The 15,174-nt window shown below is 33.2% G+C and overlaps 1 protein-coding gene across 3 annotated transcripts; it reads right to left on the bottom strand.

Annotated features, from left to right (window-relative positions):
- Window positions 1-9: 9 nt before the first annotated feature.
- Window positions 10-11,153, bottom strand: LOC106056160 (vacuolar protein sorting-associated protein 37B-like). 3 transcript variants are annotated; one of them, XM_056006060.1, is made up of 5 exons: window positions 11,134-11,153; window positions 6,056-6,293; window positions 4,885-5,056; window positions 3,340-3,422; window positions 10-3,158 (listed from the first exon to the last, which is right to left on the bottom strand). In XM_056006060.1, the coding sequence occupies exons 2-5, from the start codon at window positions 6,284-6,286 to the stop codon at window positions 2,850-2,852; spliced, it is 795 nt and encodes a 264-aa protein (XP_055862035.1). In that variant the 5' UTR covers window positions 6,287-6,293; window positions 11,134-11,153; the 3' UTR covers window positions 10-2,849. The 3 variants fall into 3 exon arrangements, with proteins under 3 accessions (XP_055862035.1, XP_013068218.1, XP_013068219.1); XM_013212764.2 differs by lacking the exon at window positions 11,134-11,153 and adding an exon at window positions 10,287-10,549; XM_013212765.2 differs by lacking the exon at window positions 11,134-11,153 and adding an exon at window positions 7,171-7,190.
- Window positions 11,154-15,174: the final 4,021 nt, after the last annotated feature.

Here is a 15,174-nt window from a genome sequence, read left to right as displayed (position 1 = left end):
GGGGGGGGGGGGGGGGGGGGGGAACTGCTGTGCTGGCAAAATTGTTCAGACCATAGTAATGCCCAGGTTTTATCTCATTTCTATGAGATGATTCATAGTCACTTCCCGTCTTAAGGAGTCCATAGTATTATAAATTTCTTATGACAAGGTTGATAGTGCATCATTTGAATGCCATTAGCATAAATAAAATATTTATTTTTCAATGCATTTGTTTTGAACATTTCTCTTATTGACACTAAAAAATACAATTGTATTGATTGATTAAGTAGGACCATCTCAAGCATCATGTCACTTTTCTCATTTACAAAGCATTTCATTCCTTGAGTACATAACATTATGACAATGACAAATCAAATTACAATCTAGCTGACAGTGAGAACAGCTCATTCCCCTTGACACATACACAGCTTAAGACAAAATCAAGCACTAGGTGTATAAATCATAAGTTAAAAACAAACCAAACATTCATGCGTTAATCAGCCTCTCAATAAAGTGTGCTTCTCGCAAAGATTCCTGAGTCACATGACCAAGACATAAAGTGAAAAAAAAAAGGAGACCATGTAGATTTAAAGCTCGGCAAAGCAGGAGCAGGAGTGTATTGAAGAGCTGACAAAATACAAGTAAAAAAAAAAAAAAGTTGGGGGGAAGAGGTCAAAATATCAATATTGCAAATGCAGCTAAAAACTTCCCAAAGATTTTTCAGCTTAAGCCTTCTTAAAGCATAAAACATAACTGTTTTATCAAGCCTGAATAAATGTAACCCTATTTTGAAACACAACTACTATTGTCAAATTATAATTATTTAAAACAATTCAAGCAAGGTAGACATTTTAATTCTATTAACTCATCTATTTTAAACACTTATTTATTTGAAACCATGATTCTTGCAAACTAGCCACCTCATAAGTTCTGTAGTTATTTATATTCATAGTTTTACCAAGTACAGCAGAGATTAAAAGTAAACAAGTGACCATTTTCTTGTTGCAAAAAACTAGAAAATGTCTTTTAAACACTAATACTAGTAATCATGTCCACAATAAATGGAAAAATTATTAATGAATGGATATGAATTATTTCATTAGTTTAAAGACATCAATTGTTTATCAGTTATTCAAATATAATTTTGTCTGTCCATATACAATGAACTATTCCACTCTGTAAAAAAGGAAATAAGACGAGTCTTAAAAAAAAAAAAGAGAAATACTATGAATTAAAGATTAAATCACTTTAAATAATAATAACTCAACAGGACTAATATCAAGGTACTATATTTTTGTTATATTTAATATACAATGAAAAGATAAATCTGAAACAAAAAAAAGGACTAAAAATGATCAAATTTTGAATGTGTGCTCTTGCATCTTGAAGTCACTCAACAATAAAGTAATCTGATCTGATTTCTTTAAGTTTTTGTTTTTTTAATTATTGAATTCTTTTTCTGATTCTGAAAAAAAAAACACAAAAAAACTTTCCTTTGTATAAGAATAATTATAACGCAAACTTCAATTGTAATGTCTATCATGTCTGTGGCCCATTGTCTAGCACAAAAGCCCATTAATGTACTTATGCACAAAAACAAATTTTCATTCCATGAGTTTCATGAAATCCTAGACAGCTATGAATACACAGGCACCACTTTTACGTTTGAAACCATACATTTATATTGTAAAAGGTTAGAAAAGTAAATAATTCTGTAAACAATTAAGAAAACAAAATGTTCTCTTTTAAAAGAGATAACAGTCATCATAAAAATGTATCAACATTTCATTATACTGGCACATGACTTATGTATTCATACATTAAGAATGCAGACTTGTTTAAAAGAAATACAGTGAAGGATTCAAAAAGCTAGAAAACTGATTGCATGAGTTTCCTCAATGAAAATAGCAGCTTTTACATGAAAGAAAGAATCTGATGATTAGCAAAGGTAAATTAGAACAATAAAAATAAGACAGGATCTAATAAAGGATTTATTTATTTTTATTTGTAGTTGAAGACTTCCCAACAGGTTGTTAAGGTCACTAAATTAAATCTTTTGACTAGAGAGTTTTAAAATTTTGTACCTCAATAGGTATCCATTTATAGGACTGCCACTAATAACAATAGATGGCACATTATAAGAGACAACCCAGAGTCATCAGCTTTTTTTTTTCTTTATAGCATGGCTGAGCAAAATAAGTCAAGGCTTCTGACCTAAATGAGCAACCAAAGTTAGGACCTAATTTAATCAAATTAAGAATGTCCAGAATTTTTTTTTTCTGTACATTTATTGAAGATTCAATTGTTTTTTTTTTCTTTTGGTACTTTTTTTAAACTCTATGAAGAAAACAAATTATGTTCAAATAATTATTCAAAATAAGAAAAAAAGCTATTAATGATACAGACAGTCATGTCTCAGAATCGATTAAATTCCCTTGAGGTTGTCTAATCCAAACACTAATGTGTTGTTAAGAGCTTGCATGTTATTAATATATTTTACAGAACAGCCATATCATTAATGTATGTCTAATAATAATAATGGTTCATAAAGGGTGGTGAACAAAACTATGTTTGTACAAAATATTATCAGTTCATATTGTATCGTCTTCTGTACAAAACATGGGAACATCAACTCTGTAAATACAACAACATTATGTACAATAATCACGTAGGATTCTTGGAAACTTTGAGATGAGCAACAAAACTACAGAAAGAAAATACACTCATCATTCATTTAAATACCGGTAAACCAAAATAAAAAATTTTCATTTGTAAAGAATCTGTCTTCTTTTGTTTTCCAAGTGACTATTGAAAGTACAGGACTAAATCACTATGAGCAATTCAACATAAATGGAGAAAGTAAAATGACATCATCGGTTATATAAGCTTGGCTGTGGCATGCCATAGCCTGCTCCAATAGGATATGGAGGTTTTGGAGCAGGCCCTCTAGGAACTTGTGTTGGATACGGTGCTGAGTTGGTAGGCTGGGCATGTGTTGCCCCCCAACTGTTTGCAGGGGGGATACTGGTGGTTGTGACGGCAGATGGGCCATTTCTAATCAGCTCAGCAAATCTCTCACTTTTAATGCGTCTAATATGAGCTTGGGTGCGTTTGGGCAAGTACTGAGCAAGGAACTCTTCAGCAGCAAGTCGGCCTTCACAAAAACCATCAGCTAATTCCTGTAGAATTAGAAAAAGGGTACATGTTGAGAACAACATTACTGTACAAACATTCCTTATCATTTTATTGTCATGCTTGTAATTGGCTTAAAAAACTTCACTAACTTACTAACTACCAAGTCTACCCAGTGAACATAAAATATGCAGACTATGTTCTCTAGGCTGTTTTACAATCACCCACCTCAGACTCCTCTTCTGTTTTTGCTGTTTCTGTCTGCAGCAGTGCCAGTACTGTATCTAAAGATTGCCTATCTGTCAAACTATCTGTTAAGAAAGAAAACATTTCAACAAAAACGTATACATTTTAACAATATTTATTAAAAAGTAATAATGTTTAGCTTTTTTAATGTTTTTTTTTTTGGGGGGGGGGGGGGGGGGGGGGGGAGAGAATTTGTATTTTTTTTTAAATCATCAAGGACATGTCTCATTATTATCTTCTTTAAGAACAAATAATAAACTATTACATTCTGACACATAATTTAAGAGAACATTGTGAATTTACTCTATCTATTTAGCTCCAAAAAACTTAGGCAAATACTTAAATGTAAAATAATGTACACTATATCCCTATAATCTAGAAGAATGTAAAATGTTCATTATAATGTACAATAATGTACATCAAAGATAAGATAATTTTTATTGGTTCAATCAAATGGAAATTCAGTTTGACTACAATTTGACCACCTCAGTGTAACAGTGTACAATAACAATATAGATGCAAATACGAACAACATTCACACACAAATCACATGCACACTCACAACCAGCACTTTATGAATTAGACTTCTATGTACTTCTCGATGATGACAGATGACCTTGTAACACTCTGACCGAAAGTGGGATAAAGGAGTTTTTAAATCTTTCTGTTTTAGTCCTAATGGAAAGGAGATGACCACTTCGTTCAGATCTGATGTAACAGTGGTTTAATGGGTGCAGGTTGTCTTTAAGAATCGTGTACGTTTTGGAAAGGCATCATTCATAAAAAAGTTCTTCAAAAGATGGTAGCAGTGTTTTAGTGACATACAATACTTTTTTAATTAGTTGATTTAGTCTATTCCTTTGTGCCAGTGAAGTATTACCATACCAGCAGGTGATGGCAAAGTTAATTAGACTGCTGTTGGTTGCTGTATAGAAAAGTTTAATTATTGTTTTGACAATTTTAAATTGTCTTGATAGCTTTCTAAGATAGAAGAGCCATTGGTGAATTTTGGTGTAAAGGTTTTGACAGTGTTCACTCCATTTCAGTTTGTTGTTGATGGTTGTACCTAGTTATTTATATTCTTGCACTAGGTCTATGGTTTGGTTGTTTATCTGAAGTTCTGCAAGATGGTCTTTATGTTTCCTAAAATCTATTATTATTTCTTAAGTTTTCTGAACATTAAAATTAGAAAGTCAATACACCATTGGTAAAAAGTGTTAATTGTTGAATGGTACAGATTTTCATCACCTGCAATAAGGCAAATGATTGCTGTGTCGTCAGAAAATTTTATGATGGGAGTATCAGCTGATATTAATTAGAGTAATGTAAAATAATGTGCATTATAATATAGAATAATGTACACCATACCATAATGCAAAAATATAAAGTTAAACTGCACAAAATCAATCCCTCTACTGGTCAGAGATTCATTTTGGTTTTGAATATTTAGTACTGTAGCTGAATGTCACCAGGCATTTACTAATAAACTTTTCACCATCCCCTAAAATTACTAGTGATTTTCATTACCTAAAACTGCTTTTTGTTCTATTAAACCTGTCCGTAGAGAATTTGCTCTCTGATACCTCTCTGCTACATCCTGCTTTAAACTTTCAAGTTTAGGTTGCAATGATAAGTTATACTCTGCCAGACTTTTTGTTGTGACCACAAGGTTGTCATGTTCTACCTGAAGAGCCTTGACCTTTTTTGTGAATAAAATAAAGGACTAAATAAGGACAAGGACTGATATTATTATTGAAAAAAAATACATATGAAACTCTTAGGACACTGCAGTATCAAACATTTGTCCTTTCTTAGGTCAGTTGGAATGAATTATCAGAATTATTGGGTATGGGTCACTAAATCACTGGAGGTGTGGTGACTGAGTGGTAAAGAGATTGGCTTTCGAAATGGAGGATCCCACATTTGAAAAAAAAAAGCTCTAATGGGTACCTGACATTAGTTGGGGGAAAGTAAAGGCGGTTGGTGGTTATGCAGGCCCCATGACACCCTCGTTAGCCATGGGCCACAGAAACAGATGACCTTTACAATATATGCCCTATGGACTGAAATATAGACAGTCTAGATAGCAGCACCTCGGCATGAGACTTTATAATCTCAGACTTTATCAAGTCAAGAAGCACTCAAATGTCTTACAAGGGAAAAAAAAGAAGCTTTTTTTTTTCTAAAAAATAAATATAGACCCACTGTATATATATATATATATACATATATATATATCTGCCTTATCTTATAAAATACAGACATTACCTCAAAAAAGAAGATGATTACGTCCTACGCATCATGCATCTAGTCATGCATGTTAACCAATGACTTAATTCTGCCTAGTCATTGGTTTTTCTGGCTGGCTCAAGCAACCCATTTCATGCTCTAATAGTACTAGGGAAAAATGAGCATTTGCACAAATTTGTCCTAGCATATGGAATGAGGCTATAAATAGTTTACTATTCTTGTCATGTACAGTTGTCATAAACACTGTTATAGATCAATCAATGATTTACTTTGTTAAGGCATCATTATAGTAATGAACAAAGCAAAAAGAGCAAAGCAATTTAACTCAGTCTAGAAACATTTCTAACTTAAATTTAATTTACATTTTACCTTAAAAAGCCTTGAGAAATCAACAAGTTAAGATTAGTATGTTTCAAATGTTAACATAGAGAGGAAAAAAAAAACTAACCTGAGGCAAGTCATCTATGAGACTTTGAAGCTTAGAATCATTTTGTAATAAATCCTCCAGTTCATGTCGATCTAAATGTTTTAAAAGTGCAGTCGCTGCCTGTTCATTTATATTGGACAAGGCAGAAGAAGGGGGATCTGGCCCAAAGGAAGGTGGACTGTAGTAAGGCTGCTGTGCGTAAGGGTTAGTAACACCACCCCCATAACCTGCGCTCACATAGTTGTGATACATGGTGTATCTGTTAAAAAAGGAAAAGAAGTAAAACATAAAAATACTTAAAAAAAAAAAAAGCTTATACGAAGTAAAATTATATCAATTAGTTTTTATCAGTCGTGTGATTAAATTTGTTAGAGATCTAGACTAACAATAATAAATCTGTGCAATTAGAAATATTTTCACCAATTTTGTTTTTGTTTAGCGCTAATTCATGCTGTTAGCTTTCTCAGTATGCTATGTTCCTATCATGGACCGGTAGGGAAAGGCGAGGGGAGAGAGAAGGGGGTGTCTGGGTGAATGTTACAGTGATTACTGTTTAAATGCATTTTATTTTTTTAAAATGTATACAGTTCAATTCAAACTTGAGGGCTCAAGCATCCTCAGGCTGTTACACTAGCCACTTTGCCAGCAAAGTGCTTATGAAAAGAGCAGGTTTTATAGTTATCTATTATCAGTTTCAAACTTTTAAGCAATGATCTAATTGTATAAAGGTACACATATTCAATTTATATCACCACATCTGTCAAGTACAATCTCTTTTCCTTGTTCAATATCAAATACAAAAAAATCAACTACCAATTGGTTAAAAATTTTTTATTGATTCTTGTTTTCTCAGGTACAAGAAATAATTGTGCAAAATTTCAATTTGATCTGAGATAGGGTGTGAGAGAAATAATGTTTACAAACTTTTTACCAGACAGACAGAAAGATAGAGTGAGTTGATATTTAGCTTTGTGAAAAAAAAAAAAAAAAAAAAAAAGAGTTATGAGTTGTGAAAACAAATAGTTATTTGTGATTATTAAGATATATTTCAACATATCTCAATTTTTTTAGGCTAAAATATAATATAATAACTAAGTAAAAATATACTTAATAAAGCAATAAGCATTCAGACTAACCATTTTCAGTAACTTAACTTGTAACATGTACATGAATTTCAAAAAGAAATCTAAATATACATATCGACAGGGTAACAGAGTTTCTGCTAAACACAAACTCATTCAGCTATTTATATTCAATTTTAAAAACAAAACAGCCCCATATCAACATATTTGAAACAAAATGAAGACCATAGTGTAATCAGATGTACAAATAACAGACACGCTTGGATCCTTGATATAAAATATCTACTTAGTGAAGTCCACGCTGGCTTTAGAAAAGGCAGATCAACAGAGGACCAGATCGGTTTCATCAAGCTTTTTTATATTCCCATGAAAATAAAAGTGAAATATGACAACGGGTTTTTCTATTTAGATGACATCTAATAAAAACTATTAAAACCATTCACTTCTGAAAGTGTAAAGTTACATTTAGTTATTCGAGAGTGATAGCTTTCAATTAGACAAACAATCATTTTTTTTTTATTTTTAGGGTCCTCCAGTTGTGGGATGGGCTACTAGTTTTCGTTGTGATCTAAGGAACATTCGTGTCAAATTTTATCAAGATTGGTTGGTCAAACGTTTTTAATTTTTATTTGGAGCATACATACATACTCCATACAATTGGCTTTATGTATAGAGTAAAGCTGCCTTATCATTTGATATTGTATAGCTCCAATTGGTTAAATTTAGAAAAAAATGAAAACATCTAAAAACTCGTCATCCATTAGTCTATAAAGTAGATATGTTGCAATGTTTCACTACGCATCGCTAAAGTGATATATGATTTCAAAAGAGGGATGGGGTAGGTATACTAAGAGTCTCCCTCAGGAAACATTTTTTTTCGCCTGAATACAATATAAATATTGAATTATTGAACGCCTTGTAAACCATATCAAACATTTTATGTAATACTAATAGATTCTAGTAATTAATACTAAATTGACTTAAAGTTAATACTAGAATTATATTATTATAACAGTAAAGTTGAGTAACTAGATCTAGATTTAGAATCTAGTCTAGTACTAGTTATTTATTAGTCTCTACTAGAGATTTTAGTTTTAGCTATACTTAACTTAACTGTCTTAACTTATATACTATAATAACGGGAGTATAACTATAAGTCAAGTCAAGTCACTATAAATACTATAATATATAATAAATATAATAGTATATTAGTATACTAATTACTATATATAGTCTTACTATAATATATTAGTATATATAATATAGTTACTAGTAGATCTATATTTTATGTAAGTAGATCTAGAATCTAGAAATAATCTAGATTATTCTAGATAGAGTCTAAATAGATTATATAAATATTATTATTATTTTTAAATTATATACTATCTCTCTATTACTATTATACTATTATTATAGACATCTAGATAGATTAATCATTAAATAATAGATCTAATATTAATTATTATTTTAATAATAATTTATTCTTTATATTATAGTATGTATATTTAATATTATTTATATTATAAAATGTATATCACTATAACTTGTATAACTTATAACTATAACTGTGGACTGTGTCACAGTGTGTGGTATAAGTATAACTATAACTAGACTTTACTAGACTTAACTAGTAGACCTATGGTAGATTCTTATAACTGAACACCGACTTTCGGGAACTAGGTCAATTTTTTATTTTATTTTTTTATTTGGTGACGGTTTAACTTACAAAAAAACTGAAAGCAGATTCTTATTCTGCAACTAAAGGACTATAAAAATAGCTGTGTTCCTTTGTATTACCACCCATAGTCAAGATTTTATTTTAAAATAAATTAGGTCACTTCATGCTCCTATTTTGAACGCAGTTTTTGGGTTTTCTCCTTTAGTTGAACAGTGAGCACCGGTGTTGAACACCACTATGTAATTGCTAATAAATTATATCGGTGTTACTTAAAAATTATTTAGATTGTAGTAAAAGAAGTAGATTCAATTTTGCAATATGTATTTATAGTCTATTTCCTCATATACTCTCTCTATTTCTCTTTATATATATATATATATATATATATATATATATATATATATATATATATATATATATATATATATATATATCGTGTATAGTTTATTTATTTAAATACCTATATAATCTATGTGTAGAAACAGACAGAAATAAATTTATATAGATTATAGAGCTATAAATTAATTATTTTAATTTAATAAACATGATATTTTCTACTAGGCTACTTGTATTTTCTCTCTGTCTTTCTTTTAACTCCCATCCAAGGACCCTCTTCTTGTTTTCATAATTTGGATTTGGATGTTCGTTTTGTGACACCTTAACATCCCCTCCCTCCCATAGATGCTTATAATTCTTTTCATGACTCTCTCCCCCTTCCCTCCACTGCCTGTTGGATAGTTTGTGACACTACTCGCTGAGTGTATACCTCTCCTTACCGCCAGCTTATCTTGCGTGATCACATGCAGTGGGCATGGTCTCTGGCTTCAAATTAGCAGCCCACACTTTTTCTTTCATTCATAAGTTATATATTCTAGATATCTCTATCTAGGTCATGTTTATTCATTGAAAAAATCATAGATTTATTAATCCCAATAATATTTCTTAATACGATTTTGCTGTGTTCAAAAAGGAGAATGAGCTGAATTCATTATTATTTGTTTGGACACCCCCTTTTTTAATTTTATTTAACAGCTAACGGTATAAATGTGATTGGAATGTCTTTCTAAAGATGTTTGTAAGCTTATTTTGATATGCCCATCAGCCTACGATCAAACAGGCTCATGATATAGCCTTCATCCCTTATATGGGTATGAATTGCCGGGGGAGGTTAAAACAACAGCTTAACATACATGGTTACAGAGAATCTAAATAACTGCCATCTGCTTTGGAAAAACGGAACAAAATTACCAGAACTTATCTAAAATTGGACATGCTCAGTCCCAAATCGTCGATTTTAGCTCCAAACATAAAAACAAATGAATTACAAACAAAAAAAAGCGACCCGTTTAGAAAGGAGAATCCGATGGGGTGTTCAAACTATAAGATACTAGATTAGATCTATATTAATATATGCCATGCCATATATATATTACATGGTAAATATACTATAGACTCTATATAGATCTAGAATCTAGAACGCCGATGTATTTACCTTTAACACTTTATCTTGAACTACTGTTATTACTGCAGTATAGATTTAAGAATGTCTAGATCTAATAAACATTTGTTTTTTTCTTTTGCAATATTTCACTATTTACGGATATTTAGTCAGCTATGATAGAGCAGTATCGACTACCAGCGTATTTACAATGTAACATTTAAAACATTAGTGATATCACGATGGCTACACTGCTACAGTCTAGGTCTTAGATCTATTTTATTTTTAGATTTGCTTGCTCTTTTAGGTAATAGACTATATCTATATTTTATAGTCTAAGACCATAATTCTATTTTTCTTTCCTTTTTTCTTTTTCATGGGAAATTTATATCTCTAGGAATCGAAATTCTTATTTGTAGATTTAATGATTCTCTCGAAATGAATAGTATAGATCTATAATCTGTTCTAATCTAAACATATGTTGGTGATTGTTGTGACATGTCATTATTAAGCATTAAAAGTAAAGTAGTCACGTAGTGATTTGATACTTTTTTCTTCAGTAAACTATTTTAAAAATCGTTATATCAAGTTATCCTTTTAGATCAAATAAAAAAAAAATCGTTACAATCACCAAACAAGTATAAAGAGCTAAAATATATAATCGATTACAATTATTTCTAAAATAATTGGTATCTTTTTTTCGTTTCCTGTATTGGAGAAAAAAAAGTTTCGTAACTTTTCTGGGGAAATAGACTCTAATAAAATATAAACGTCTCAACACTAGACTCCAGCTCTTGAGAATCTTGTGTCGACTCAAGTCGACTGCCTCTATGTGAAATGTAATTTGTGAATATGAACAGAAAACGATATGTATCCATTTAATTACAATACTCAAATTCACACCAAGTGGATGTAAAAAAAATGGCAATAATGAGGATTGGTGTAGTGTCTTATCTTATATAATACAGACGTTACTTCAAAAAAGAAGATGATTACGTCCTACGCGTCATGCATTTAGTCATGCATATTAACCAATGACTTAAATTCTGCCAAGTCACTGGTTTTCCTGGCTAGCTCAGGCAACCCATTCCATGCTCTAATAGCACTAGGGAAGAAGGAGTATTTGTACAAATTTGTCCTAGCATATGGGACGAGGAATGTGCCTTTATCTTTGTGTCTTTCAGAGTATTTTATTAAATTTTGTTTTTGTATTTGAAGATTATGGTTCAGTGTTTTATGTATTATTGCTACTTTACTTTTGAGCCTTCTGTCCTGAAGGCTTTCTAAATTTAGTGATTTTACTAAAGGTGTTACTCTAGTCAAATGTGAATATTCGTTCGTTATGAATCGCATACTGCTCTATTTTGTGTCTGTTCTAGTTTCTTAATGTTTTCTTGAGTTGAGGGGTCCCAAACAGAGGATGCATATTCTATTATTGGCCTAACCAAGGTTAAATAACATTTTAGTTTTATGTTCTTATTTGATTTATAGAAATTTCTTTTAATAAATCCTAATGCTTTGTTTGATTTTTTTGTAGTTTCATCAATATGTGGATTCCATGACAGTTTTTCATTTATTATAACACCTAGGTATTTTGCGTTTTTAGTCTGTGTTACTGGTTTGCCATGAATAAGATAAGTGGAATTAATTTGTTTTAGTTTTTTTGTTACTCTTAACAACTGACATTTTTCTGGGTGGAAAGACATGCTCCAATTTGATTCCCATTTCTGTAATTCATCTAATTCTCTTTGTAAAATATCTGTGTCTTGTGTTGTTTTTATTGTTCTATATATTATGCAATCGTCTGCAAATAATCTGACTTTTGTTCCTGAAGTAATGCAATTTGGTAAATCATTTATGTAAATTAAAAATAGTAGTGGACCCAAGACTGTTCCTTGAGGTACACCTGAGTTTACTGTTATCGGTGTTGATTTAGAGCCATTTATTATTACAGTTTGTTCTCTCCCTATCAGAAAGTCTTTAATCCACTGATGCAGTGGACCATTAATGCCGAAATATTTTAATTTTTTAAGCAAACTATGGTGGTGAACTTTGTCAAAAGCCTTAGAAAAATCTAGTAAGATAGCATCTATTTGACAGTGTGATTCACGGTACATGACTGCACAAACCCTGCGATTGCATAATTTGCCAATAATGATGCAGACAAAGCGATGTCCGTAGGGAGGGCCTATTTAAATTTTCTGTTCGTTTTCGCCTGTCTTCCTCAAAGGCTTTTCTGTGGACTTCGAATGTGTGTCCCGCGACCTTTGTGGGAGCTCTTCGATTGTCTCTTTTAGAGCCATCTTCTGACACCTAAGCCAGTGTCTGCCAATCTTTTTTCTTTGACTGCTGAACCCTTCGTTCTTTCGGAGAATTTAGCGGAACACATTTTAACTATTTTTATTTTTTCAATTTGTTAAAATATTGATTAAACCATAGTCTAAAAATAATTCTAATTTATCTGTAATAGGCTTATAAAATTATTTGGTCATGATCACTCACCGATCGTCATCAATTCTCCTAGTCTTATGTTTCAATTCATCAGGGTTAATTTGGTTCTTTTTTTTTTTTTACCTATCCCTTAGTCTATTGGACCGTTGGGGCACTATGCAAGATTTGTCGACCGTCTTTCTCCATTCCTCTCTTTGTCGACCGTCTTTCTCCAGTCCTCTCTGTCTTTTGCCTTAGTTAGAACCTCTTTCAATGCCAGGCCCATCCATTCTTTTATGTTGTCTTCCCATCGTTTTCTCTGTCTGCCTCTTCTTCTTTATGGTTCTAGCCAACATGTTCTACGACAAAATGAATTACGCACACCAAGAGTTGCGATAACATGGAAGCCAATACGAGGAAAGCGCAAACAGGGACGTCCTCGTATTAGCCTATACCAGGCTAACCGTGCGGGATACGCCATTTATGTAACGGCCCCTTGAGGAACAGCGCCTGGATTGTGACAAGGTTGTGGGAGCTTTTTTACAACTCCGCCCAGAGCAATGAGGATGCTCTCGCACCCCCTTAGGCACTCCCACGGGTCTTGTTTTGCTACCCTTTAGCCTAATCGTTTCCTCCTACGATCGTTTTCACCCGGGCGCCACTATGAGGCAGGGTAGCATGCCCGGGTAACGCTGTATCAACTATCCGCCTCGTCCTAGACGCACTCGATTCTCTGTTCCGGACCGACTTCGACTCGTACATGTGAAGTTGCGAGGTAACGTGAAGCCACTTGGCTCTGACACACTCGCTCTTATATAGGGTCCCTACAGGCTTTCTAGAACCGGACGGAACATCGCTCGACCCTTCTGGTGAATCACATGACTACATCCCTCGTGACGCTCCTGTGCTCTATTCACAAAAAGATTCTTCCCGAACCGCCTTGGTTGAACCGTCGCAACTCGTCACGGTTGACCGCTCGTCTAGCGCTGGCCTGGGGTGATTTGCGTCGGCTGTCTACACACACCACAACCCCCATCTGTGTCACCACCAGGTTTATTACAATATTGTATCAAATAATTTGCTTCTCTAGATAATTTTTAACTCCGTCATCTGTGTCACAGTCTTAGTTGACATTGCATGATCTAAAGTTCACGTCATGTTAAGAGTTTAAAAGGCACGTGGAATTCCTGATGTAGAAAACAGGAAGTAGAATGAATAAAGTTAGACTTAGAGGTCAGTCAGTGAAGTCAAGCAGACAAGTGAAGTCAAGTAAAGAAGTCAAGTGTTATTCTTTGGACCGAGTGGTCAAGTATATTTTGGTCCGGGATGGACAGTAGCGACTTAGAAAAGTCTGTAGTAATTTCAGTTAGAAAGTTACTTGTGGGCAGTTGTTGCCTGTGGTCTTTTGAGACATGTATTAGTTGATCTATATTTCTACACAGTGTTACCCGCTGAGATGCGGACGTGATATGTATCTAACATATATTGGATACTTTTGATACCGCTGTTATGCGGATAGGATTGTTTATTATTTCTTGACTTGTAGCACTAACAAGGAGTGCAGTGTATTATTATTATTGTAGTAAAATAAACTTCATGTTTGTCTGCTGAAACGGACTTAGGTCAGTTTATAGTATTTGTCTTGTCACGTGTCAAGAGCACCTTAGGAAGCAAGAACTCAGTATTACACGACATTCGCATTCTGCAACCTTACACCATTAAACCTGTCATTCACAATCTGCCGGTCCCAAGCCCGGGTGTGAAAGGAGGAGGATTTGGAGTGAGACCAGCGACTCCACCCAGTAACACCACTATTGCTAAAGAAACGGCAAACTTTATACTTTAAGTGACAATTTTTTTGTGGAGGCAGCTTGCTACCCAATGCACCGAACGGCGAGGGGGGATCTAAGTCTACGTAAGATAAGTTTTGTGAAAGGTCGTATTGTCACGAGTTATTATTGAAGAATTGTAGTGTCTCCCCTAAATTATATGACACACGCCAGTTCGTAAAGGCTTCTACTTAAACACGCTCAGCACGGCGTTGGGTATATTTTCCTTGACTTCAATACTTTCCAACTCAGTTCAATACAACAAGAAATCCAGCGATGAACATTGTGATTATCAAATTTCTTTTTAAAAAGAACACGGAACATCTGTGAACGCGTGTGGGTGTGTGTGGAGAAAATTATTAGCTTGAAATGGTAAAACTGTAGTAGGCTAGAATTCATGGGCATAGCAGGGGGGGGGGGGGGTCAGCGGGGTTTGACGGTAAAAAATACCTCTTTAATATTAAAAACAAAGCAAATTATACACTCAAAATTCTATGAGTGTAGTTAAAGGGATTTTGAGTTTAAACTCCCCTCCAAAGGAGTTTGAAGCTCAAAAATGCCTTTTCAATATATAAAAGAAGCAAACTACACACTCTAAAATCTATGAGCGTAGCCAAAGGGGTTTTGAGTTTAACCCCCCCCCCCCCGCCTGCGGGGTTTTAAGCTAAAAAATACATCTTCAA

This window comes from Biomphalaria glabrata, chromosome 12 (assembly GCF_947242115.1).
Source record: "Biomphalaria glabrata chromosome 12, xgBioGlab47.1, whole genome shotgun sequence".
Taxonomy (NCBI): domain Eukaryota; kingdom Metazoa; phylum Mollusca; class Gastropoda; family Planorbidae; genus Biomphalaria; species Biomphalaria glabrata.
Note: the sequence above shows the minus strand (reverse complement) of the source record. Positions and strands in the feature narration are given on the sequence as shown.